This window comes from Arvicanthis niloticus, chromosome X, assembly GCF_011762505.2.
Source record: "Arvicanthis niloticus isolate mArvNil1 chromosome X, mArvNil1.pat.X, whole genome shotgun sequence".
Taxonomy (NCBI): Eukaryota; Metazoa; Chordata; class Mammalia; order Rodentia; family Muridae; genus Arvicanthis; species Arvicanthis niloticus.
This window is the reverse complement of record NC_047679.1, coordinates 80,541,303-80,568,783: the sequence shown is the minus strand read 5'-3', so window position 1 is coordinate 80,568,783 and position 27,481 is coordinate 80,541,303. Positions and strand designations below refer to the sequence as shown.

Sequence of the window (27,481 nt, the reverse complement as noted above, 5' to 3'; positions counted from 1 at the left end):
GGAAGCTTTCTGAGTAGGTGTGCATTTGGGTGTCATAAAGACTCATATACCTTGAGCTAGACAGAAGTTGCTCTCCTGAAGGGCCTCTCCAGAGAATCCAGACTGCTCCTAGGGGAGGCTACAAACCTCCATTTGACAATGGGAAACTGGCTGGTTAACCACTGGCTCTCAGTTTTGTTTCTGGTAAGTGGTATTTCATTTCCTATTAATTAAGGACGTTAGCCGAGTAAGAAGACATCATGTTTGTAAATATTTGTGAAGTTATTGAAAAGAGAAAGTGTCCATAGCAATTATTTGCCTTATTAAAAGCAGCTAACATGTAGAAAAAGCCAACTCTAGGCCAGATGAGGGAACAAAGCCAGATGATTGGCAGTTGTTGAAGTTGCCAAGTGATGAGGACTTGCAGTTGAAATTTGTTTTCATTTTTTCTCTTTTATTGTCTGTCTTATTTCCAAACTGTTGGCATGGAGCCTTCATTTCTATCTTTTCTATAATGCTGACATCAAGATTTCATAAAATAATTGAAGGGTTGAGATGAAAACGATCTTTGAGATCATCTTGACCCAGCAATGCTCAATAGAAACCGACTGTGACTCACTTGTGGGCTTTTAAAATTATCTCATACTTGTGCTGAAAATCAGGACAAAAAGAAACAGATGAGATTTGAGCAGTGTAATTTGCGGACATTCTTTCCACATGTAATTGACATATACAATAACAATATAATTTTTTATTGTTTATTTCTTGTTGTGACCCTGCACTCTGCCTCAACGCTTTGGGCAAGAGAGAGAGTGGGGCTGCAGGGGCAGGAGACTCGAAGAATGGAGACAAAACAGAGTGTGATCAAGTCTCTTCTTTTATCAAGTCTCTCTTATTGAAGGGAATTCTGAGGTATTTATATACACAAGCAGGAGAACACAGGTGAAAACACTTTACCACGTGCACCATACAGCTGAGGTCACTAAACAGCAAAACAAGCTATATGGGATAAACAATATATTTATCAGAGTGTGCTTCAGCTGTTATAGGCTTTTGACAACCAAGTCTTTCATCAGGGTATATGGTTCCAGGTGGCTGCAAAGTTGATCTAGCTGCTTTCTACTAAAGTCGGCTCCCAACAATTTCTAAGTCTTCAGAAGACTGTGTATTTCAGATGCACAGCATATCAGAATTAGCCACATTTAGAGTGTTTCATAACTACAGGCTGATAGCTAGCTACTGCACTATGCAGAGTAGATATAAAACAATCTCCTGAGTTTTATGAAGGAAATCAATCCAGATGGCATACAGTGAATTGACAAATTATGACTCTGACTCAAACCCAGTTCACTGGTATTCAGGCCAGAACTTGTTCACCATTCTGCTTACATGGAATCCCTTTCTACCTACCTACCTACCTACACACACACACACACACACACACACACACACACACCATCCCTTTTCTTAACCATTCTTTCTACATTTGTAAGTCACACCTATGTGTGAGGCTCCCGTGTCCTTCTTTACTCTCCTAGGATTTTGTTTTTCTCCTGGGCATCTTACCTTCTTTCCCTCTCCCTCTCCCTCTCCCCCTCCCCCTTTCCCTCTCCCCCTCCCTCTCCCTCCCCCTCCCCCTCTCCCTCTCTCTCCCCCTCTCCTTCTCTCCTTCTCCCTCTCCTTCTCTCCCTCTCCCTCTCCCCCTCCCCCTTTCCCTCTCCCTCTCCCCTCCCCCTTTCCCTCTCCCTCCCCCTCCCCCTCCCTCCTCCCCCTCTCCCCCTCTCCCTCTCTCTCCCCCCTCCTTCTCTCCTTCTCCCTCTCCCTCTCCTTCTCTCCCTCTCTCCCTCTCCCTCTCCCTCTCCCTCTCCCTCTCCCTCTCCCTCTCCCTCTCCCTCTCCCTCTCCCTCTCCCTCTCCCTCTCCCTCTCCCTCTCCCTCTCCCTCTCCTTCCCTTCTTTTTTTCTATCACCTTTCTTGAGTCCTGTAAGACTTTTCAGGTGTTACAGGCAAAAAGTATGCATTGCCCTTACAGGGATTTTATTTAATATTTAATGAAAAGCCAAGAGCTTTGTTTAATCAGGCTATTCCATGATTTATGTTTTTAATACTCGGTGCCCTGTGTTTAGTTCCTTCTGCACTATAAGAGAGATCATTAGCTCAGAAGACGGGAAACCTGGCAAGTACTTTCAGTTTTGCTACTAGATGACCTTGACCAAATATTGATTCTGTCCAGCCTTCAGGTCCCACATGGTGTGGGTGGTGATAGATCAACTGGTGGAAGAATGAGCAATTCATTAAGTGAACTGATTGGCTTCAGATCAAGGCTGTTCGTTACTCTAAAAGCCACTGCATCCCCTCCCCTGCATTTGTGTTTGGCTGGAGAAATCCATCACTTACAGGGATGAGTCATATTTAACTCTCTGGCTTCTAGTTTCCATCCTTTCTTCTGCAGCCCTGCTGGCAGGCTCAACTTCTTGCTATTTCTGGCATGTGCCCCTATGTACTATTTTTAAATAATGAATAAATTACTCAAAAATATTTTTACTCTTTCTTCCCAGGTCTTGCACTGCACCTTCTTTTCCATCCACAGTGGCTCTCCGATGTTGTATTTCAGTTACCTTGCCCACGGGTGGTCAAAGCAGTTTTGTGTTCCTGAGTCCACTCCACATTCAGAAATATTCCGATTCCCCCAAATGAGTTCTTCTGTTCACCAAATTCACTCACCTCCCATTTTTTTTGTTAGAAAATTTCACATAAGAATACTATATGTACATCATTCCCCTCTTTTCCTTCCAGCTCTTCCCATACACTTCCTACTCCAAATACCTGTACCTTTCAACTTTCCTTTTCTACTGTCTATAAAATATATCAACTCTGTAAAGGGATTCTGGGCAAAGGAGGCAGGAAGGAATCGATTGAATGTGGTGCTTATTGTCCCAGCTACTTGAGAGGCTGTGCTGGAAGGAAAGTCTAGGCCTAGGAGTTCAAAACTAGCTTGGGCAAAACCAGCTGAAATGAGACCCCATCGCTCTCACACACAAGAGAACAGAAGGAAAGGAGAGAGGAATGGAAGGACAAAAGATGAAAAAGAAGAATGGAGGGAGGGAAGGGAGGAGGGAGGGAAAAAGGGAAAGAGGGAGAGGGAGAGTGAGTGAGCTATTTTGGTAATAATGGAACTTCAGCTCTGAAACTAGCATTTATTAAGCATCTATACACAAAGTATATTTCACAAGCATTAGTTCTTGCAAGCCCTACAACTGCTATGAGGTAGATACCTCATTTTACAAGTGAAAGAATTGATCTAAATATTTAAATGTCTAATGTAGGAGGAGCTAAGGTGGGAGGAGTAAGGAGAGGAAGAGGAGGAGTAAAGAGAGGAAGAGGAGGAGCTAGGAGAGAGGAGAGAAGATGAGAGAGGGAACGTGGAGGCAGATGTTTGAGTGTCTCTAGCAAAGATAGTTGATATATCTAGGTTGGGTATTGGGTAACACATCTGATTGTATGGGCATCTTGTTATTGAGCATTACCAAACTTATAAAGCCTCTGATTAACATTTAAGCATTAGAGTCTCATTTGTACTGAGCCTGCCTGAATGGCGGGATGGTCTGGGCAATGCCCAGCCTTGCAGAGACAGCGTGGAAGATTGGCAGAGCCATCTCCCACACTGGCATTTCATGGGTGGCAGGGCTGGTGTTTCTGGCTGGCCGTTTCTAGCTGCAGTGTGCACATGGCCTCTGGCCATAGAACATGGCAGCTGAGCTAAGCAGAGCCACCACAGCTTAGATAATCGGTCTGACTGGTGGCCGTTTTTAAAATATCTCCTTCAACAACAGTCTAAGGTTACAGAGCTGCTAGAATTTGAGCCTCAGGTGTTTCACTCCAGTGTTATACTTAAAACCCACCTTACTCTACTGCTACAGGTCTATGAGTTGTCTGTAGCTAGGTCATATGAGTGGGCCATGTCCTAGGCTAAGGCCCTTTACCTATGGGATGATATTCTGTGGGATAAGGGATGTATCAAAAGGCATATCCCTGTGCTACAGAGATCTGCTCAGTTTCAGACTAGCACCTCCAAACTTGAGGTAGGGCTCAGTTGGTTCATCTCCATGGCAACACATAGTGGGTTCCAAATTGTCGTCTTAGCCAGTGTGCAGGGGTTTGGTCAGACACACACAGTCTTCACAGCTCAAGCAAGTCCAAAACAATAGGTTAATTTGTAAAAAAAAAAAAAAAAAAAAAAAAAAGACTCACAACCTATAAGCAGAAAATATATGTCAGGGTCTAATTAAAGAGGCTGGCTGACCTGGGAATGGTTCAGCTGTTTTTTAACTCCCAGTGGGCATTGTTTTAAAGATGCTAAGTTTATTCTTGGTTTCTTCAGAAATTCACATGTTTACTTAGTGCCATCTTTTAGGTGCAGTTGTTTGAAAGCTCCAGTCTGTCCAGGAACTGGCAAATGTTTCCAAAGAAAGCCAGCTGTGCATTTTAGGTTTTTCCAAGCTATTTGGTCTCTGTTCTAGCTACCCAGCTTCACCATAGCAAGATGAAAAACATCCCTAAACAATATGGACCAGACATTCTACTCCCACTTTATATATACTCAACGACATCTGAGTTCCATATCATTTTTATGTCACTATGCATTATTCTCTTGATGCTTTTAGTCAATTGGAAAGGGAAACAAAAATTCAGACACTGAGTTTTCAGGACATGTAAATCCGATGATAAGCCAGATGTCAACCATGGGCCTTAACTTGCTGATCTTGCTCACCAACATCTAATGCATGTCTCAGATTGTTCACTCTGAAAACAGGTTAGATACTGAGAGGACTATAGTAATTTAAAATGAAAGTACATGAATACAAAGTGCTCAAGATGCCTGTATCATTTTCTATCTCTTTCGTACACCATTCCCAACTTCTCCCGTATTCCTGGTTTGCTGCTTTTTCTAGGTTTCTTGGTTGGGGCTGAACATTTTTCTGTTTGTGTATGCCTTCCTGAATTATGAGAAGTCTGACAAGTACTATTACACGAGAGAAATTCTTGGGGTAAGTATTGTGCTGTGATGTGGAGAATTTTATTTTTTTTTTCTTCTTTTTAAGATGTAGTCTTACAATGTGGCCCACAATGGCCTAGCTCGTGTAATCCTCAAGCTTCTGCCTCCCAAACAGCTGAGATTATAGGCATGTGCCACCAGGCCTGGCTACTGTTTTCTTTTGATGTTGATGTTGTTTGTTACAATCCTCCATTTCTGCTCCTTCCTGACCCAGAGTTTTAATTTCTTCTGGGGCTAGGTTTACCAGGGGGGAAATACAGGATGCTTATTGAAATTTGAATTTCAGATGAACAATGAATCATATTTAATAGATATACACTCCAATTATATACAGAATTATACAAAATATTCATGTTCTCTTGGCCTCCAGAAAGCTGGGATTACAGGTGTGTAACACCATGCCTGGCTTCATATGAAGTTCTAATTTAAGTAAACAGGCAGTCTTTTTATTTGCTACATCTGACAATGGATATACACTCTGACTCCTCAGGCCCAACAAGGAAAACGAGAACTAAGAGAAACTAATAGGTACTGATTCACAGCTGGTTTTCTAAAGCTCAGGTGATTATTGATCCTACAGGATGCCAGATGGCTAACTAAACAGAGCTCCCGCCTCTGCTTCCACTTTGGCCAGAGCAGCTGTCACCTGTAAGATGGTCTCCTGTGTATGATTTTAAGGAAAAGTTTGATGACCTATAGATATAAATGATAGGACACTTGCCAGATATGCTCAAGTTCTGGGTTCAATTCCCAGCACTGCCAAATAATGTTTTGAAAATTGTAAGAAATAAATAGACAAAAGAAGAAAATAGAGGATTAAAAAGGAAGTCTTGGTTTGGGCTTGTGAGATGGGTTGGCAGGTAAAGGCAATTGCCACTAAGCCTGATTACACGAGTTTGATACCTGGGACTCACATGTAGAAGAAGTGATTCCTGCAAGTTTTCCCCTGATTTACACACACACACTTTTCTTGCATCATTAAATTCTTGGATCAATGCTTTTACTGCAATATGAGGCATTGTGATGGTTTGTATATGCTTGGCCCAGGGAGTGGCACTATTAGAACGTGTGGCCTTGTTGGAGTAGGTGTGTCACTGTGGGAGTGGGCTATAAGACCCTCACCCTAGCCACCTGGAAGTCAGCATTCTTCTAGCAGTCTTCAGATGAAGATGTAGAACTCGCAGCTCCTCCTGCACCATGCCTGCCTGGATGTTGCCATGTTCCCACCTTGATGATAATGGACTGAACCTCTGAACCTGTAAGCCAGCCCCAATTAAATGTTGTCCTTATAAGAGTTGCCTTGGTCATGGTGTCTGTTCACAGCAGTAAAACCCTAAGACACTTAAGTTTTGTGGGGCTTGTAAGAACTAATGTATGTGCAGTAATACAATGCTTTGTGTATGGTATGAGCTTACTAAGTGCAAACTACAGAGTTGAAGTTCCATCACTACCAAACTAATTTGCTCCTCTTTTGTTATTGCTGTTGTTTGTTAAAATCTTCCACTTCTTTTGCAAGTGGTTATCAGGTGGACACAGCTTCTGGGTTAGGGATGGGGGGCACACGTCTACTCCTTTCAGCTCTTGGACCCCATCTGATGCAGACCCATGCAGGCAATGAAATGTCATTAAAAATTAAAAGAAAACTTAAGAAAGCACCGCTGTGGTTTAATGTCTTCCTGTGAAATAGAGAGATACCTAGGATGGAAGGGAAGGGGTATGGTGCTGTAGAACTCAAGGCCTACCAAATGGTTGGGTTATCTCAGAGTAAGGACAGAAATGAGAAGGTTGGAAAGGTGGTAAATCAGGTACAGAAAAGTGGGGCAGAGTAAGCTGACCACACCTGTGGAGGTGGCTGGGAGGAAACCCCGAAGTGAGGCAGTTTCTTTCCAAAGTGGAACTCCTACCTGGGTGCTTACGGCAGCTTGCTTTCCACTTCTCTGTAGCATGGATGGTGGGGATTGGGTAAACCACTTTCATCTCCATGGATCTTTATTTCCACAAAGACTCACACCGTGTGTTCATGTTTAAAGGCAGCTCTCCTTTAAAAGGATCTTTTTGTCATAATCACAGGACACGCGTTGAGATCACGACGAATTTGAATGCTCTGGTTATTGCTTATTTCACCCTGCTATTTCCTACATGAGAAGTTCATGCTTCGCCCCCTTTAGAAACTAAAGTTCCAAAGGAAGTGCTAATTTGTCTTAAAATAGCCTTATATTAATAGAATGATGCAATAAATATGACTAGTTATTAAGGATGTTCTTCATGACCAAAAAGTCAGCTGCAAAGAAATGAATCATACTGACATCCTGTGGCTGTTTTGATTTTTAAAAGCCCTATTTAGAAATGAATTATAGATATAGAGAACCACACAAGAATCTCATAAAAACACTAAAGTGGGAACCATAATATATACACAAAGGACCTGTAGGGTAATATATATATATATATATATATATATATATATATATATATATATATGTAAATTAAAATGAGGTAATTTTAAAAAACAACAAAAAAGCCCTGACAGGATATTATGAGACAAGGAACTGCCAAAGATGCTATTGAGTTCATCTTCTGTTGGCATCTACTGCTGGGCATGGGGCCCACTACTCTTAAGAGTAGTCTGTTTCCCTAGTGAGACTCTCTTGGAGGAAACAGTTTTCATTTGCAAGTGGTTATCAATTGGAGTTACCTCCAGGATTGGGGATGGGGCTATGTGTCCACTTCTTTCAGCTCTATCTGGTACAGGCTCTGTTCACACTGCCTCAGTCTCTGTGAGTTCAAATGTGAAATGACACTTCTGCTTCAGAAGGCCTTGTTTCCTTGGTGTCCTCCATCCCCATTGACTCTGACTCTGCTTCTCTCTCACCTCCTCCTCCTCTTCATCCTCCTCTTCCTCTTCCACTGGGTTCCCTGAGCCCTAAGGGGAGGGATTTGATGGAGACTTCGTGTTTACAGCTGAGTGTTCCCTTCTGTTTCTTGTTCCTTTTCTTAGACCGCTTTTCTCTTTTGTTTTGTCCTATTCCATTGTACTAGTTTTTGTTTTATCTTATCACTATATTATATTCACTTAGAAGCCTGCTCATTTTCTAATGAGAGAAAGAAAGGGGTGGGTCCAGAAGGGAAGAAAGGTGGGGAGGAACTGGGAGAAGAGGAGGGGAACCATAATCAAGATATATTAGGTGAGGAAAAAAACCCCTATTTTCAATAAAAGGAAAAAAATGAATTACAATGATGTTGTGTTCAATGACTATCATTGTAAACATTGTAAACAAAGTGTGTCAGTAACATGTGAAAACTCATTCTATCTACTCCCCAGAGATCACCTGCTTACTAGGTTGCTGTATACAGTGTAAATAACCACACTGTTGTGTTCACAAATGCATCAGGCAGGCACACATTTTGTTTATGTTCCCAAGGTAGGTAATGTTTACTTACTTTTGAATTTTAATTTAATAAAAATTGTTCTTTTTTAGTATATATGTCTACAAATACAGTAGGGCTCACTTATTATATTTTAATTCAGTCAAAAAGGGGATGACATTCCAGATACTGGATGGAATATCACTTCCTACACTCAGTGTGTCTTATATACCTTTTCAGGTATCTGCAGTCAAGACATCTCATTCTAGCTTACAATTGCAAGCATCTCTTCCCAACACTGCATTCAAGGACTTCAAGCTGGCATCTTCAAATCCAGCATGTTTACATTATCCAAATAGGCAGATGTTGGAACTATGGAGGCTCCATTTAACGGGCCTAAAATGTCTATGGACTGTTAGCACAGAATGAGACAAACAAAATGTAGTATATACACAACAGAATGCCTTTGTTACTTCAACCATAAGGAAGAAACAGAACTGGGTTATTTGCAGAAAAAAAGGATGCAACTGAAAATAATTATATTAAGAGAATCATATCAGCCTCAGAAAGGCAAACATGCAATTTTCTGTCACGGGGGGGGGGGTGTCTCAAGTTTTAAATGGGTAAGTAAAGCCACATGTGTATATGACATGAAAGTAGAAGTTAAACTGTGTGCTCTCTGGTGTGAAGCAAAGACTATTAGAAAGCAGGGAGTAGGATGAGATAAAGAAGGGTGTGGGTGGGAATCTGATCAACATATAATATACTTGTACAAAAGAAAACTAAAAGATAAACTTACATTTTAAAAGCTGGCTTTTAGATATCTACAATGCCTATACCACTGCTTTCCATATTTGAAGAGTATCAGACCTTTCTATTGATGGACCATAATTGATTTAATCATTACCTATGGTATTTTTTTTAAAAATTCATGCTCATCTTAGGAGAATACAGAGAACCATCCAACTAACTATGAATCATGGAACAAAGGAGCAGAGGAAGGAATTTAATTAAAATCATCGTAAATAAGGCCATAGTGACCACAGGATTTCAATAACATTGGTTGATATAGAGAATTTAATATACATTGGGATAGTTCCATATGCTGCCACAGAAGAATAGAAAGGGTTTTTGTTGTTGGTTTGGTTTGGTTTTTGTTATCGTTGTTTCTTTTCTCTTCTCTAAAGAATTAATCCTGGATGGATAACTGCCACAGAATGTGGAGATGTGAAATTATAGTCATATATTTTCAATTCACTTGCCAATTTTAGCTTCAAGAGTCCTCTGTGACTCAAATAACTACACTGTGGGAGCCAATGTGGAAATACAAGATCTTTGAGATGAGCAGAGAAAATTTCTTCTGCCATGGAACAGGCTGTCTCTACCAAAAACAGCCGGAGTGTGATTTTAACTGTGGGAGAAAGCAAGGGTCATGTGAAGCTTCTGAAAGAGAAAGCAGTAGGAAAGCTCTTGCTTACTGCACTGCCTGCTGTTGAAACCCATTATGGATGATAGCGACCTTGACCTGACTTGCTTTACTGAAGTTACATTGTCCTGCGTTTAGGGTGCGTGGAAAAAGATGGTTTTCGTTTTTCTTTTCTTTTTTTAATAGTTGACAACATTTATTCCTCCCTCCCTCCCTGACTTTCTTTTTCAAGTTACCCATATAAAGTAATGGGTTTCCATTATGATATTTTCATACCTATATGTCAATTCGACTTTGTTCTTATTCACAATGCCTTCCCTTAGTCTCCCCTATGCCCAGCTTGCTGGATTCCTAACTCTGGAAATGTCCCCTCTTCTGCTTTCAAGTCACATGCAATCTAGTTCTCTCATTTTTTCTATCTCCACCTTACATAAGATCTCTTCCTTTCCTCCTGTGGTCCTTTTCTGCTTTAATGGCCTGCATACACACAGACATAGACAGAGACAAACAGACACATGCATGCTCCAACAAGGGAATTTCTCTTTCTTCCATGTGTGTCCTGGGGATCAAACTCAGATTGTCAGGCTTAGCAGCAAACATCTTTACCAGCTGAGCCATCTCACTAGCCCCTGAGAAACTTTAATTTCATATAATCTCACTTTTCAATTCTTAGGGTTTGGGCCTGTGTTATTAGTCTTTTGCAGAAAGACTTGCTTATATATTGAAGTAGTTGTCCCAGTGTCTTTCCCTAGCACAATGAGAGTTTGAGGCCTTATATTCAGGTCTCTAATCCATTTTAAGTTGATTTTATTTTGATAAAGTCAGATGTGTTTAGCTCTAATCCTCAACAGATGTATCTCCAGCTTTCTCAGCATCATTTGGTGAAGAGGCTAGATTTTTCTTCATGTGTATGTCTGACACTGTTGTCAAAATTTAGGTGGGGATAAGCATATGGGTTTATTTCTGAGTCTTCTATTCCTACAGACTATGTATCTGATTTTAAAAATTATTTACTTTTTTTGTATATGGTGTGTGTGTGTGTGTACATGCTTAAGTACTTCTATGCAAAAGCCAGGAGATGTTAGGTCTTTTCCTCTATCCCTCTCCACATTATTCCTTTGAGACAGGGCCTCTCAGGGAACTTGGAGCTAGCCAGGTAGCCAACAAGCACCAGTGATGCTCCTGTCTTTACCCACATTCCCCAGTCATTGTGGTTACAGGTGTGGCTCTCATGCCTGGCTTTCTTCCTTGGGTGCTAGGGGTTTGAATCCAGGTCCTCACGCTTACATAACAATGCAGTTCTTCCCTGCTGCACCATCTCCCCATCCCTTTATAGGTGTTTTGTGTTGTTGTGTATATGTTGTGTGTGTGTGTGTGTGTGTGTGTGTGTGTGTGTATATATATATATATATATATATATATATATATATATATATATTTGAGATCAGGTTTTGTGATACCTATTGTGGGGAAGTTAGCTCATGCATGGTTGGGGGCCATGGGTTCTTGAATCTTGTTGGGCTGAGTTGTGGGTCCCCACGGGTCTTCCTCATGGGAGCCTCAGGGTGGCATGCCTCCAGAGAGAAGCAGAAGAGTGGGATTGTTGATTGGTCCCCGTCCACTAGTTGGGAATCCCTGGGCCAGAAGGTGGCTAGGGACTGACTGGTCTCAAGACACTGCTGAGAGACTTGAGGGAGGGAGAAGGAAGTCCCGACCACGGGGGGGGGGGGGGGGGGGGGGGGGGGGCAGAGTACTCACTTTGCTCAGCTGCTTGGCTAGCTTGCTTGAAGAGGCGGGCCTCCAAGGCAGAACTCCATGGCAGGCCCCAAAAAACACTAGGAGTAGTTGAATCTGGATGTACCCACCACTTAGGTCAGGGCGGACCTGACTTGGGAGGCAGGAGGGTCTGGGGGTCTGGAAAAAGAATACGTAATTGGGTACACACTCTGGCCTTTAGGTATCTCATTAATATGGAAATCTCTCTAGGGCCTGAGGCCTGTAGTCACACCCTCTACCTGCGGAGGGTGACGCAAACCTCTCTTAGGGAGGGGCTGTATTGCCCTACATGACTGAATGGTGTAGATCAAATGGAGGTCTTCACCATGTGTTAGGAGCCTGGATTCTGGGAGTGTGGCGAAATTGAAGCCTGTCCCTCACCAGCATGGACACCTGTTGGGTCTCTATTTCCAGCCAGCGCTTCTACCAAAACCCAAGCCATCCTTACACGGCCCCACAACCTATAATATTATTCTTTATACTAAGGGTTTCTTTGGCCATTTGTACTTTTGTAGTTCATATGAGTTTCAGATTGTTCTTTTCTAGTTCTGTGAAGAATGTCATTGGAACCCCTTGGGGAATTGTATTGGATCTTTATGCTACTTTTATTAATTTAGCCATTTTAACAATATTGATTTTCCCAATACATAAGAGGTGTGCCTTAATAATTATTTAAAAGGGCTAAGATATTGTGAATTCTCACCCATACTTGTCTTTTTAGTTAGTTGTTCACAGGCACACATGTAAGACTCAGCAATTAGCTGAATTGTAATGAAAAATAGCCTGGCTGTTCCCCCACCCAAATACTACCATAAAATTGTCAAAATTCATAGCCAGCATTCCAAAAACATAAAGCAACTTGGAGACCAGTAATGTTAGTTGAGAGGTTATAGAATTGAGCATACCATGAGCCCATACCTTTTACTGAGTTTGCTTTATGGTTCCTGGTCATTTAAGGAAATCATCCCTAAATTATGCACATAAGAATTACACTTTCTTGGGGGCCAGTGCTTACCTAGCATGCAATGGGCCCCGTGTTTCCATGCCAAGTACTGAACAAAGCTTTCCCTTCTATCTCTAGGTATATTTGAGAATATTGTTCCAAGGGTTTCATTTTAAATGTCTTGCATAACTGGTTAAATTTTTATTTTCTACGCAAGTATTACTTTATTATAATTTCAATATTAGAAAATATAGAATAGAGAATGACATAGTCATCATGCATAATTGTACCTTAATATAACGTTTAGTTAAAATATATATAAAAGGATATATGATCTCCAAGGCTATTTTATGAAGGGCAAACAATAAAATCATAATTAAATGCATGAAATAAAAATACCCACTGCAAAATGTTTCATCCATAGACTGTCTTTGCTAATGTGGAATTGCTGGATCTTGTTCTTGCTCACATTAGTAAATATATCACCCAACAATTGCAAACCACTCTCACAGGGATTTCTCAATTCAATTAAATACATTCAGCACATTTTCCTCTGTTTGGAAACAAAGAGATTGGCCTGGTATGCTAGATATGCCAGAGAGGGTGACAGAGGGGTGCAGGAAGCTGTTCTAGTATCCATTTGCTCATCTTAGAAAAGTAGACTGGACCAGTCCTCACCTGCTAGATGCTGAGATAAAGTAGCAGTCTCTCTTTTCTCCTCTGTTCCAGACTGCATTGGCCTTGGCCAGAGCATCTGCTCTGTGCTTGAATTTTAACAGCATGATGATCCTGATTCCTGTGTGTCGAAATCTGCTGTCCTTCCTGAGGGGCACCTGCTCAGTGAGTTCCAGCTGTTGTTTTTAGTTCAACTTTCACATTAAAGAAAGGGGACCTGAAGCTCAACACCAAGTCCTTAGGAATGGAAGCCAGGGGTCTCCTTTGGTGGATGAGGCTGGCATGGTATTGATGTGCTGTGCCTAAAGATATGTTGGTGTGAATGAGTGAATTTCCTAAGACTGGGCTGGGGGTACCTGACCAGGATGATTTTGCATTTATAGTTTTGCAACCGGACACTGAGAAAGCCATTGGATTACAACCTCATCTTCCATAAGCTGGTGGCATATATGATCTGCCTGTTCACAGGTAACTTGGGCAAAGCATGCAGCCATGGACAGTAGGTGATTCAGGGTGTAGTGTTATTTGCTTGTATATACAAACATTAAACATATTTAATGATCACCTGGAACTACTTAAGAGACACCTTTTAGATCCATATTCATGGAGTATATATTCAGTTCCTTTGGGAACTGAATGGGTGGGAGAAAAACAGGTCTTGGGCCTTTCTGTGTTGTTGGGCACACTGTGGAGTCAGCACTGTAGGTTGAGTCTCTTATTTCAGTGAGGTGTGGTTCCAGAATGTTCCTGACACTCCCCATCTTTTCTCTTAGCTATTCATATCATTGCACACCTATTTAACTTTGAACGCTACAGTAGAAGCCAACAAGCCATGGATGGATCTCTTGCCTCTGTTCTTTCCAGCCTATCTCATCCTGAGAAAAAAGAAGATTCTTGGCTAAATCCCATCCAGTCTCCAAACATGGTGAGGTGATTTGATGACAAAGAATGGGTATCTGGTCATGATTAGGAAGATCATGGTATTCTTGGTGGATTTTTGTGTGTGTGTGTGTGTGCGTGCCAGGCTGACATTTTCTCCTTTCACAGACAGTGATGTATGCAGCATTTACCAGTATTGCTGGCCTTACTGGAGTGATTGCCACTGTAGCTTTGGTTCTTATGGTAACTTCAGCTATGGAGTTTATCCGCAGGAATTATTTTGAGCTCTTCTGGTATACACATCACCTTTTTATCATCTATATTGTCTGCTTATGGATCCATGGCCTGGGGTAAGGTCTTCTGCTCCCCATTCTCTTATCCCAGCCCCCCCCATATTGCATAATTCATTACCATAACCTGTCCTACTTCTACGTTTCAGTGGGATTGTCCGGGGTCAAACAGAGGAAAGCATGGTTGAAAGCCATCCCCACAATTGTTCCCATTCTTTTCACGAGTGGGATAAGTATGAGAGGAGTTGCAGGCGTCCTCATTTTGCAGGGCACTCCCCTGAGGTAAGAATGCTATGGGAGAATGACTAAAGCCTACTTTAATGTTACCCCTGTTACGTAGTCATTATTATTAGCTCCTCATTGATTCCTTCCTGTGGAAGATATCTACAATCTTCCAAAAATCACCTGTATCAGGCAATGACAGAGATGCTTGAAAGAGATAGAATTAATGGTGGCTAAGTGTTGTGGGACCGCCCTATAAAGATGAAATAATATTTACTATGCCGCAGTCTTGCTGCCTGATATAGATGATTTCTGAGGTAAGTAATTCTTTCATATCCATTTTGGGATAGAAGGACTAAAATTTTGTAAGATGAAGTAAAGTCATGATCAGTGTAATGGTGCTTGTATTCAGGTCTAGATTTTTTTTTCTTTGAAATCCCAGTCAAATGTTCATGGAGAAAAATCAAAGCATCCTTGAAGCAGGCTATCTTTAATGTTATAGAGTGCTTGATAATCGTTGTTTCAGTTTTTATGAGGGCATGCAAAGTGCTTGTTATACAGGCATTAGAACATAAGTTCAGAGCCTCAGCACGCATGTAAAAAGAGGGCAAAGTCACAGGGTCATAACTGAGCAGAGCTTCAGCCTTGAGCTTACCTGCACTTGCTAGGCGTAGGGCCATGGAGGCCGTGGAGGTCAAGTACAGTGTCAGACCTAGATAAGTGGGTGGATGGACAGATGGCTGGGATTAGAGTGGATTCTATCAACACTGGGGACTTAACTGAGTTGAAGTCAGCTGTTAGATGTCGTGGTCTTTACAGAACCCAGGTGAGGATTATTGTTTATCAGTGTATTTTCTCCATAAAGTACTGGAGACACATTACATTGGCCTGTTTTGAGGTATACTTAAGTTCAGAAGTTACTTTGATTGGAGATATAATATTCCAAGGGTGAGGATACCAGTTTTGCCACCCAAATGTTTGCTCTTTCCACAAACATTTACAAAAAGATACTCTTAACACATTCACCATTTAAAAAGTAGATAAATAATACATTTTTATTATAGATAGTTTAAAAACATAAAAATTGTTAGAGGTGAATTCATATAGTTCTACAACCTGAGGTGATCCCTCTACATCATAGCATCTGTCCTATATTGTCAAATATTCCTTTTCAAACATTTGTTTTTAAAACATCTGCAATATATGGCATTTTAGTCATTTTTTCTTAGTCAATATTTTGACCAATATAGTTGTTATGGGCTTTATGCACACCCTCGTTATTTTTTTTTTTTAAATCCCTACTTTCTAGAAGTGAAATTTCAGGGTTAAAAAGAGAGGAAAAGCTTTGGACTCTGTTGTGATGTACTGGCAAACTGCCAACTAGGAAAGTGCTGTGGACACCTTTAGCTACATACGTGAACACGTGGGCCGCTCTGAATCCCAGTTAATTCTGGACATTTATTGCTGAACTTTGGCTTCCAACTATAAACCTCAGCATCCAACTTGACAGACTAAAGTGTTACTGTGCTGTTTTTAAAAACTCAGTTTACTTTTGGTATTTTTGCGGTGCTGTGATGGAAGTCAAGTTTTGTGTATTCACACACACACACACACACACACAAACCCCCATTTTGCTGTTTAGTAATTCAATCATTTGCTTCTATTATGCATTTGCTTTTTTTCATTTTTTTTTTTAAAAAAAGAATGGACTACTTTTCTTAGATTTTCAAATTTTTAAATTTGAATATAATTTAACACACACGCACATGTACCCTTATGCTTTATCTTTGCCATTTGCGTTCTGATATGACCTGTGAATTTCAGGGAATGATTTATTTCATTAATGAGATTGACAAACGAAACTATTGTTTTGTATTTGTTCCCATTTTAAACTTTGCTGAAATTGGTAACTTGATAGTGATATACAGTAGAGAACTTGATACGTGCACGCTAACTGAACAAATGAACTGCTACTCAAGTTCTAAACGAGAGATTGAAGATTAATTCCATTCTTTACCCTGTCTTTGTGTAGTCTTGGAAGTGGATCCTCGCGCCTATTGCTTTTTATATCTTTGAAAGGATCCTTCGATTTTATCGCTCCCAGCAGAAGGTTGTGATTACCAAGGTAACAAAATATACACTTTCCATTGCAGTGATAAAAGTTGTGTTCTACTTGAATGCGGAACTAAATTGTCATGATGTTCCCCCTGAAGGGATAAAAAGGATTTTGGAAGAGGAAACATGCTTAGTGTCTCCAGTGCTGGACAAGACTGTAGGAAATAGGGCTTTGGCTGGAACAATAATATGTTGCAAGGTACAAACGGGACTGGAGCCAGAGTTCACCTACAAATGTATTTTGTTTTGTGTACATGGTGATTATTTAAAGGGTGAACTGAGACAGAGGATACCACTTAGTGATAGAATGCTTTTCTACTATGGTCAAGGCTGTGGAACTGTTCTTGTGAGCTAAAGAACTGGTTACCTTACTGATGTTTAAACAAACCGGATGGCAGTTATCCTGGGACTGGGGAGATGTCTGAGTAGTTAAGAGCATCCATGGGGCTGGTGGTTAAGAGCACTGACTACTCTGCCAGAGGTCCTGAGTTCAATTCCCAGCAACCACAGGGTGGCTCACAGACCATCTGTAATGGGATCTGACGCCCTCTTCTGGTGTGTCTGAAGACAGCTACAGTGTACTCATATACATAAAATAAATTAATTAATTAAAAAAGAGCACCCACATGGAAGTGCACCAGAGGCCCTGACACCCTGCTTTGTCCTCTGTGAACACTGTATGCACATGGTGCAAACAAAGACAAGCAAGCACACAGAGAAAGAAAAGCAATTGTTAAAAAAACAAAAAACAAAAAACAAAAAACAAAAAACCAAACAAACAAAAAAAACCAACCACAATAGGGTTTTATTCAATTATAAAGAAGAATTAAATGAAGTCATTTACAGAAAAATAGATGGGAACCAGAGATTATCATGTTAAGCAAAATAAGCATTTTCTCCTGTTTGCAATAAATATGAATGTATATAGAATATGGACGCAAAGTATATGTATATATGTGTATGTATGTATCACAGTGATATATATATATATATATACATTTCACAATGAAATCCATCATTTTGTATGATAACTAAAATATAATAATATTAAAGACATTTTTGCTTCTCTTGAAGTATCAAGAACCCTGACAATGCAGAATCTCAGTTCCACACTGCAACCATTGTCTGGAGCTAAGTAGTAACTTAGGGAGTGCCTTCTAGAGAGGACTTGACCTCATACTACAGTACCCAGGCTATACTCATCTCTTTAAATGTCTGTCCTTGTCATGTTTGGAGTTTGCCTCTAATGATCTATGTGTTTCATTCACAGGTTGTCATGCACCCATCTAAAGTTTTGGAATTGCAGATGAGGAAGCGAGGCTTTAGCATGGAAGTAGGACAGTATATATTTGTAAATTGCCCCTCGATTTCCTTCCTGGAGTGGCATCCCTTTACTCTGACCTCTGCTCCAGAGGAAGAATTTTTCTCCATTCATATTCGAGCAGCAGGGGACTGGACAGAAAATCTCATAAGGACATTTGAACAACAGCACTCACCAATGCCCAGGTAGGTCCTGGAGACCTTCAGAGACTCAAAATAGAATGCAGAGTAACCAAAAAGAGAAAACAGCTCCTTTCTGAAATGCAAGTCTGTTAAATTTCTGAGATGATGTTTGAGCTCAAGGATGGAGATGAGTCTTTACGCATCCATTGTTTTTTCTCATTTGCTAGGATTGAGGTGGACGGTCCCTTTGGCACAGTCAGTGAGGATGTTTTCCAGTATGAAGTGGCTGTACTGGTTGGGGCAGGGATTGGGGTCACTCCCTTTGCTTCCATCTTGAAATCTATCTGGTACAAATTCCAGCGTGCAGACAACAAGCTCAAAACACAAAAGGTACATTCCCACATTCCACTATTCCCCTAGTAAGTGGGGCAGGAGAACCTATCTGGAGATAGGAGTGAGGCATAGGGCAGTGGTGGCTTCAAAGGGGCACTAGTAGGGGATGCACTCGGCAGGTGGTTCAGCTTGTTGCTACACAACTGGCCTCTGCACCACTGCTGCACGGCCCAGACTGCTAGAGAGCAGTCTGTATCTTGTCAATTCAGAGGCCATAAAAGAGAAACACCCTGTCTGGTGGATTCTCAGCTCTGTAGTGCTCTAACCTGTTGGTGTATTTGTTTTAAGCTATTTTATTGGGTTCTTGTATCTCTTACCCTTCCAACTCTTATTCTACCCTGATCTCTTCCAACTTCATAACACTCCGTAGGAGAGAAACAAAGTTTGAGGGGAAAGAAGGGAGTGGAGACCTTTTTAAGACGACTTCCTGCTGATGAGGAGCATTTGGTTCCTTGGGGCAAGTCCAACCTTTGTTGTCAGGATATTTCCAACTTCTTCTAGTCTCTTAGCTCATGGACAAACTGCAACAACAGGAACCAGAAGCAGTTAAGACAGCAGCAGGGGGAGCAGCCACTGTCTCAGGCCCTCTCAGGATTCTCATTTGTACCCTTTCCAGAGTCCCCAGAATTAAACTATCTGCAGCTATCAGAGATCACGCTCCTGCTACTGCATGAGGCAAATCATAATCACCTGCTGTGAAGTAGCCTCTTATCCCACACCTGGGATTCAAACAAAAACATACCCGCATAACTGGATTTTTAAGAAACCAAAATTCTCACTACACCAATTCTTCAAACTAAAGCTATTTAGCTTGTTGCCCAAGGTTATCCCAATAAAATCATTTTTAAAGTAGTAGCCTTTTATAATATGGACAAAATACCTTTGAAGGTCCATGATAAAAAGAAAAAAAAACCTCTCATATCTCAAGCTAAAAAAGAAAAGAAAAGAAAACAACAAATCAAAACAAATCCCCCCTCCTGAAAAAAAATAAACCAAAAATGTGAGAGTGATCTTTGTCCTTACAACTGCTTTTATGAGTTGAATGCAGGATTATTTTCAATTTGCAGTTTTATTTTTATTTATTTAAACTTTTAAATTTTTACTTTGAACTTTTTCTTTTCTAGTTTATGTTTATTATACATAGTATTATTATATAATGACATTTCCATTAAAGTCATTTACTGTGACCATATTCACCCATCCCCTTTCTCCATCTCTAGCCTCTGTCCCAGTAGCTTTCTTCCCTTTCCCCAAATACTCCTAATTCTGTTTCCATGTTTTCCATATGAAACAAAACGCAGACAATATTTGGCTTTCTGAGTTTCCCTTATTTTGTTTATCATGATGATCTCCCAGTAACAAAGATGACCTTGGAAGATTCCTTCTGTAATGAAAATTCGTCAGACCTCTGGACATTCAATCTAAAGTCTTCCATTCTTTGTGATTCATTACCCTTAGACTTGGTCAACAAATATAGATATACCTATATGTATACATATATGTTATATATGCACTTATGCTACCCACATACACACACCCCTGTCATCACAGTGTACATTGTGAAGGATTCTTAATAAGGGTATGAATTCTTTTGCTCACTTCAGATCTATTTCTACTGGATCTGTAGAGAGACGAGTGCCTTTGCCTGGTTCAACAACTTACTGAATTCCCTGGAACAAGAGATGGAGGAATTAGGCAAAACGGATTTCCTAAACTACCATCTCTTCCTCACTGGCTGGGATAGCAACATTGTGAGTTCAAATAAAACACCGATTCCAACAGCAAATGTTAAGACAAAATAGTGCATGTGAACCAAAATAAGTATTCCCTAGCATTTCTTACCTGACCTCATCCTCACACTGAAAGTTAAAAGTAGCTTACAGAAGAGGCAGCTGTCAAACTTGGGTTTTCTAATTTTCTATTTCTCTGGTTCCAGGCTGGTCATGCAGCATTAAACTTTGACAGAGCCACTGACATCCTGACTGGTCTGAAGCAGAAAACCTCCTTTGGGAGACCAATGTGGGAGAATGAGTTTTCTAGAATAGCTACTGCCCACCCCAAGTAAGTACCTTGTCCTTCTTGTCAACTGAGTCTGCAGAGTTCAGATTTAAGTATATTGAGCACACCTGGGACAGAGTAGGCCAGTGAAATGGATTATCAGGGAAGGGTGTTTGCCACTAAAACCTACGAGGTAAGAGAGAACAAACTCCCTTAAATTGTCCTCTGCCCTCCACATATGAAATATGACACTCTGCCCACTTATTGAGCTCTGACGGCACTGCACACACATATGTGCTCATGTGTGCACACACACGGGTACACACACATAATAAATAAATTTAATAGAAAACTTTAAGAATGAGGAAATTTCATCCAGGTTTTTAGTAAAATAAGGGTCATGATTTTGTAATTGCTAAAAAGCTGTTTATTTTCTCCATTGTTCTCTATTGAATGAGCAAGGTGAAGAGACTTTGCTTATATAGTGCTGCACAAAACAGAAAACTGGAGAAATTTGCATATATTATTTGCTTATTCATAGGCATCATCATATATCTTCATACATATGTGTTACTGTATTGTGTTTTCATGTGTTCCCTTCAACTACCACCGACCCCAAACCAAATCACCTTGGCTGGATCTGGATCTTTCTTTCTGGGGATATTTCGCCATTCTGCTTTCTCATCACATTGCTCTTGGAGAAAGAACACTATAAAGGTCTGCCTTTATAGAACATGGGGAGGAGTAATGATGACCCAGAATAATTGCTAAGGAGCATGAGAAGTGCTGTCCCAGGAGCCAGGAGAAAAAAAGATTTCAATGCAGCATTGGCACAGGTGTTGGAATGACAGGTTCAAGAAGTGCTTACTATTTAGTGTAAGGGTGGTCTGAGTGTATTTTAGAAACAGGACAATATCCAATATGTAAGAGAGAGGAATAAAATGGCAATAGCAAAAAGTGAACAATAACAAATGTTGGCAAGGAATTGGAGAATTTGGACTCTTACTATATCAATTATATAAGGACAGAGACTGCAACTCCTAGAGAAAACTTTCAGCAGTTCTTCACAGTGTTAGACATGGACCCACATGGCCCAGAAATCTGGCTTCTTGATATATACCCAAGAGAAATGACAACATAATACACACACACACACACACACACACACACACACACACACACACCACAAATTTGTACATGCATGTACACAGCAACATTACTCATAATTTCAGCCCAAAGTGAAAACCACCTTGGGCTGGTGAGATGGCTCAGTGGTTAAGAGCACTGACTGCTCTTCCGGAGGTCATGAGTTCAAATCCCAGCAACCATATGGTGGCTCACAACCATCTGTAATGAGATCTGATGCCCTCTTATGGGGTGTCTGAAGACAGCGACAGTGTACTTACATATAATAAATAAATAAGTTGTTTAAAAAAAAAAGAAAACCACCTGACTTCCCAGAGAGTGGGTTTGTATTCATCTATAAGAGTACTTCTTTCACATACTGACCCATGCAACACCATGGATTAAATTTGAAGGTATTATGCTGAATAAAAGAAACTAGAGGGCTGGAGAGATGGCTCAGTGGTTAAGAACATTGACTGCTCTTCCAGATGTCCTGCGTTCAATTCCCAGCAACCACATGGTGGCTCACAACCATCTGTAATGGGATCAGATACCCCCTTCTGGTGTGTCTGAAGACAACCACAGTGTACTCATATAAATAAAATAAATAAACTTTAAAAAAAAAACAAAAGAGAAAAACTAGAGGGGGTTTGACAGTACAGCTCAGTGATGTTTGTGGTTCTTCCCAAGGACCTGAGTTCAATACCTATCACCAATAAAAGGTGGTTCACAACTTCCTGTAACTTCAACTTCAGGTAATCTCTGATACCTCTTTGGGACTCTGCAGGCACATAGAACATGCCCCTGGCACTACATGTGCACATAATCTTTAAACACTTTAAATTATTAGAAAGAGAAGGCCATTTATGGTATGGTAATATATGTAGAGAAAGTAGATCAGTGACTATGTAAGGTAGGGTGGTATGGCTGGAATGTAATCAGCAGATTTTAATGTAGACAGTTTCCATTAAGGGGGATGGAATATAGGGATGATGGTTTTATAATTTTGTGATTACAGCAAAAAGCACTAATTGTACAGTTCAAAGGGTGCACTTTATAGTACACAGATTACACCATAATTAGGTTTAAAACGAGAAGTTGGAGAAGTTGACATCCATGGTGTAATTAGAAAGCTGGGCTTTGGGAGAAAACCACCTTCATAGGCACATCAAAGTTTGGGGTGAGGCTAGGTACAGCAGTTAGCTCAGGTGCACTTGCTGTGTGCCAGGTACTCATCCATTTATTTTATGTTTTTAATTCTTAGAACAACCCTGCAAGGTAGGTACTATTTTTATTCTCCTTTTGATTCAAAAGGGAAAGCTCACAGTAGGGATGGCAGAGCTGGCCAGGCAGACTGGATCTGCCAGCAGTAGCTGAGATGGATCAACCCATTTCCCTTAGAGACCTCCATTCAGTAAGTCAAATCCTTGATTATTTGGCAGAAAAGAATTTGAAGACCAGCCAAAATGAAACAAAGTGAGTGTAAGTATTTAAAGAAAAGCATATAAAACAAGGACAGTGTACAGTTCCACACCATGGACACAGGCTTCTCAAGAGAGTTGTACCTAGGTTTCTTTACAATGACTATACACATAATCCTGTCCTAGGGTTACATCTCTGAAAGGGTATAAGTGACATGGTTTAATGGTTAAGGAAGGATTAAAATTTAGGGGGAGTTTAAGAATTGAATAAAAACCACAGGTTTCTTTACTTAAGTGTTTTTCTTTTGTAAACAATGTTGTCAGGTACCTTTATGAGATATGAGATACAGGAGCTTATGTAGCCAAACTCAAGGTGCCAGCCACTCCAGTCCTAAGTAAGCATACTCCATTCACTGTTTAAATATTCCTGCTTGACATGTCTTTAGAAAAACTTGCAGTATCTCAGTGGGTCACCTTGGCTTCACCATTTGGGCTGAGGTTTCTTCACTCAGCACGAAGGCAAACTAGATCTCAGGGTGAGGCGCTTCTTTACCTGCTCATGTCCCTTTACATTCTTTCTATGCTGTCTCTAAGGCACCTAGCATTTAACAATGCTATTTATTGTACTGCATCTCTTGGGTCTCCGTTCTCAATAAAATAGAGGAAGGCTGAAAGGCTGGGAGCATATTTAAAACTTGGGAACTAAAAAGTTTAAGAAAAAATTTACTTGGAAGTAGAATTTTAACAACTGAATTTAAGTTTTTCTCAATTTTTCCCTATTATATACGTGTTTCATTATATTTTCATATATGTCCATAATGTATATTTGTTTGAAATTAAAATTATATCATTCCCCCCAACTCCTCCCATGTATCCCTTACTCTTTCAAATTCATGGCCTCTTTAACTCATCCCTCTTCTATTTTCATGGTTCTTCTCTCCCTTTTGGTGACCTAGTGGGTTTAATTAGGGCTGCTTCTAGAAGCATTGGCAAGGTACCAGCAGCTACACTGGAGAAAATGTTAAAATGGCTCTCATTTCCCAGCAACCATTACTACCAATAGCTCCTCAGGGCTAGGTCCTTGAGACCCCAGCCCGACCTACTTCAGGACAGAATCGTGATGGACCCAATCACCAACTGAGCTTTTGTTCAACACTGTTGGGAGTAGCAGAGGCTCTTCTACATTTCCACTGTTTTCAGCTTACAATCGCATTCAAGTAATTACTACTGCTCTGTTCTTACAGGTCTGTGGTGGGAGTTTTCTTATGCGGCCCTCGGACTTTGGCAAAAAGCCTGCGTAAATGCTGTCAGCGATACTCAAGTCTGGATCCTAGGAAGGTTCAATTCTACTTCAACAAAGAAACTTTCTGAATTGTAGGAAGCAGCACAGTAGTCCACACTTTCCTTTTTTTTTCACTAACATGTGGGTCAGCTACTAGATAATCTTTTGTCTCAGGACTTTTCTCCCAACTTAAAGTCTGATTCAACTTCATCATACTTGGGCTTTGCTAACCCGAGAGCTGCATAATTCACAACTGTAAAACCCATGAATTGTCTGTATTGCAGGGGTGTGGGGGGGGGACTGTAAATCCTTCTGGGAAACCCGCCTTTAGCTGAATTTTGCTGGTTGACACTTGCACAATTTAACCTCTGGTGTCTTGGTTGATAATGTTCCCTCCCACGTGTCCCTCACAGAAGATTTCTAAGTAGGGTGATTTTTAAAATATTTATTGAATCCATGACAAAACAATAACCATAAATAATAAACATAAAATTACCAAGATTCCCACTCCCATATCATATCCACTAAGTACACTGTTACACATGAACTAATCCAGTGTGACCAACAATTTACACTTCACTTCGTCAGAACACTTCACTTCGTCAAAACAATTGAAAGACGTTCATCTTTGTTTATTGAACAATTTTACTGACTTTCACTAGTAATATCTTAAGTATATTAACTGTAATCAAATTTGTATTGTAGTTAGAAGCCAACTATATTTGTCACTTTGTATTATTTGAAATAACTGGAAAGGCCTGACCTAGGATAATTTAACAGAAGCTCTTTTAAGTTTCATTGCTGTTGTTAAAGAGATTTGTTTATGAATGTGTTATAAAAAGAAAATAAAAAGTTATAATTTTGGCTATTTTCCAGGTCTTACTCAATGAGGAATCATCCACTAAATGCCATTCTTTTTCCTACAAAAATGTTTATTTTTCCTATCAACCAGGACAATAACCACACTGGCTCTGAGATATTAGTTATAATGAATTACAAGAAAAGGTCCAGGCTCCTGGAGGGAGAAATAAAACCCCACACTTCATTGTACTCAGGCAGTTGACCTCACATATTTAGTAGAATGAACTTATATACTTAGCACTAGACCATCTGTACCATTAATTGATCAAGAGTAAACAAATTTCTGTTTTCAGTTATCTAGGAACCCATAGCTTGAAGTGGGATCATTTTCAGTCACTAGTCTGAACATAATAAAGGCAGATCATGAACGTGGGGTAGCTAATTGTATTATTACAACAGTAAAAAATAACAGCAAACAAACAAACCACTGATGAGGATGAGAGTTTCCATAGTGATGAATTGGAATGCCACTGCTCTTGTCAACTTATTTACCTGAATGTCTGCTAACCAAATTAAGTTTAATGAGGCTTTGGGAAAATGTGCTGGATTTCCAGGATATGGTTTCTATTGGACAACTGTTTCCCAAATAACTTCAGCTTCACTTATCTTGATTTGGAATTGGTTGTGTAAAACCCAAGTTCCTAAATAGAAGTATTTTCCTCTTGGTCTCTGCATCTAAATACATTGGCGCTTTTAAGTCACGACAGCTGCCAAAATCAACACATCAAGGACTGCTTCTGCAGGAGACACAGCCAGTAACAAAAACAATGAAGTGCATGCATAATTAACATCATGATTTTACTGGGGAGGAGTGGAATAGGCAGGAGTGCTTGTTTTGCACTTTTCTTGACAGGTTATAGTTATGACATATCCAGCAAATTTTCATAAATATATGGAGAAAAATCCCTCAATTTTAATATCTTTGCTTTCTTTTTCTTGGCATGTAAACAAAGTAGTGATTTTAATTCACCCGCCCATAATTCTAATGCACAGGGTAGGGTTCTGGGAATACAAATAAGCTCACAATTAGTCCTAGTAAACTTTACTAATTATTAAGGCAACTCTTCAAACATCTTGAGGTTGACCTGGTAAAGAAACCATGCTCCTTCTTAATGCCAGTAAGGGAGAACAAAAGGCAAGGCAACCTGCAGGTTAGCACAGGCTAATGGCACTAATTACCTTCCAAGTAGGTAGTACTTCGAAAGAAGCAGGCAACCATAATGGGCAATTTGCCATCCTGTGTGCTCTCTACTTGGTCCTCTTAAAAGACTTGAAAATGTAAGTTTTAGGGTTTTCTGTTTGAAAGTTCTTGGAATGGATTTAGTTAAGATAATAGGGGCTAAAAGCTTTGTGATTTTCTGAAAGATTGGAATATATTTTATTCACTTGGTTTTCTTTATTAAATTTGAACATGTGGAAAACCAGTGGCCTTTTAAACTTGTAAGGTTAGCTACCTAGACAGAAGAGCTTTACAACAGTCTTTTAGGTTATGGATATATACTCAAACCAGTGACAAAACAATCTTTGTCTTATATATGTTCAGACTTGCTACTGACCAAACAACACATTTTGACAATTGTCATTTCTTGAACCAAACACACTGCTGTGGTACGCTCTTCACTTGTTGGCCTTCTGATCATTTAGTTCTAACCACATGCTTTTATTTTTTCCCAGAAAAGTCTGAAACTCTAGAAAGTTTTCAAGGGGTAAAGTGTTATTACCTTACTGAAAGCAAATTGAACAAAAACCGAAGTTCCTGAAAACATTGTTTCTGAGAAATTCTCAAGTATCATGAAGAAGAATAACTGCTTATGCTAAAGTAAGAATAGAGCTATGGCAATGGAAGATTAAAGAATGATGGTGCAGTAGGTTAGAAATCACAGCTAAGCTTTTATCCTTGCTGTTAGCTTTTTAAAAGCAAAAGGATTATGTCTATCAATTTGTAGTATGTTAAACTTGTGTTCAAAGTTTATTTAATGTCACAGAAAATACACACACTACAACAGAACGAACTGTTTTCCTTTGGAGAAATGGTGACGAAAGTCCTCCACCTGGCACCAATCGAACTCATCCAGGGAGGTTAGGATGTAGAACTCACTATGTTTTCAAAGTATCAACGTTATGGAATTATATTTCCAGATTTGTTGCCAGGTATTTTTGAGAACCTGTAAGACAAATTTGGAAGAAAGCTGTTATAAGTGGACTTCTCTTTCCTAAATATCAGGAGACAAC

General features: G+C 40.1%; 2 protein-coding genes across 9 annotated transcripts in view; one reads left to right on the top strand and one right to left on the bottom strand.

Moving 5' to 3' along the window:
• On the top strand, positions 1 to 24,825 carry Nox1 (NADPH oxidase 1). Of its 3 annotated transcripts, XM_034485160.2 has the most exons (13): positions 1 to 183; positions 4,931 to 5,026; positions 13,275 to 13,385; positions 13,604 to 13,688; positions 13,994 to 14,145; positions 14,268 to 14,449; positions 14,539 to 14,671; positions 16,644 to 16,736; positions 17,997 to 18,232; positions 18,397 to 18,559; positions 20,167 to 20,313; positions 20,499 to 20,623; positions 24,351 to 24,825. In XM_034485160.2, the coding sequence occupies exons 1-13, from the start codon at positions 139 to 141 to the stop codon at positions 24,475 to 24,477; spliced, it is 1,695 nt and encodes a 564-aa protein (XP_034341051.1). In that variant the 5' UTR covers positions 1 to 138; the 3' UTR covers positions 24,478 to 24,825. The 3 variants fall into 3 exon arrangements, with proteins under 3 accessions (XP_034341051.1, XP_076774715.1, XP_076774716.1); XM_076918600.1 differs by lacking the exon at positions 4,931 to 5,026; XM_076918601.1 differs by lacking the exon at positions 20,167 to 20,313.
• Positions 24,819 to 27,481, bottom strand: part of Cstf2 (cleavage stimulation factor subunit 2) — a 27,528-nt gene continuing 24,865 nt past the window's right edge. For all 6 annotated transcript variants that reach the window (XM_034485157.2, XM_034485153.2, XM_034485154.2 and 3 more), the window contains one exon: positions 24,819 to 27,414. The gene's annotated coding sequence lies outside the window, so the exon portion shown is untranslated. The remainder of the gene's footprint in view (positions 27,415 to 27,481) is intronic.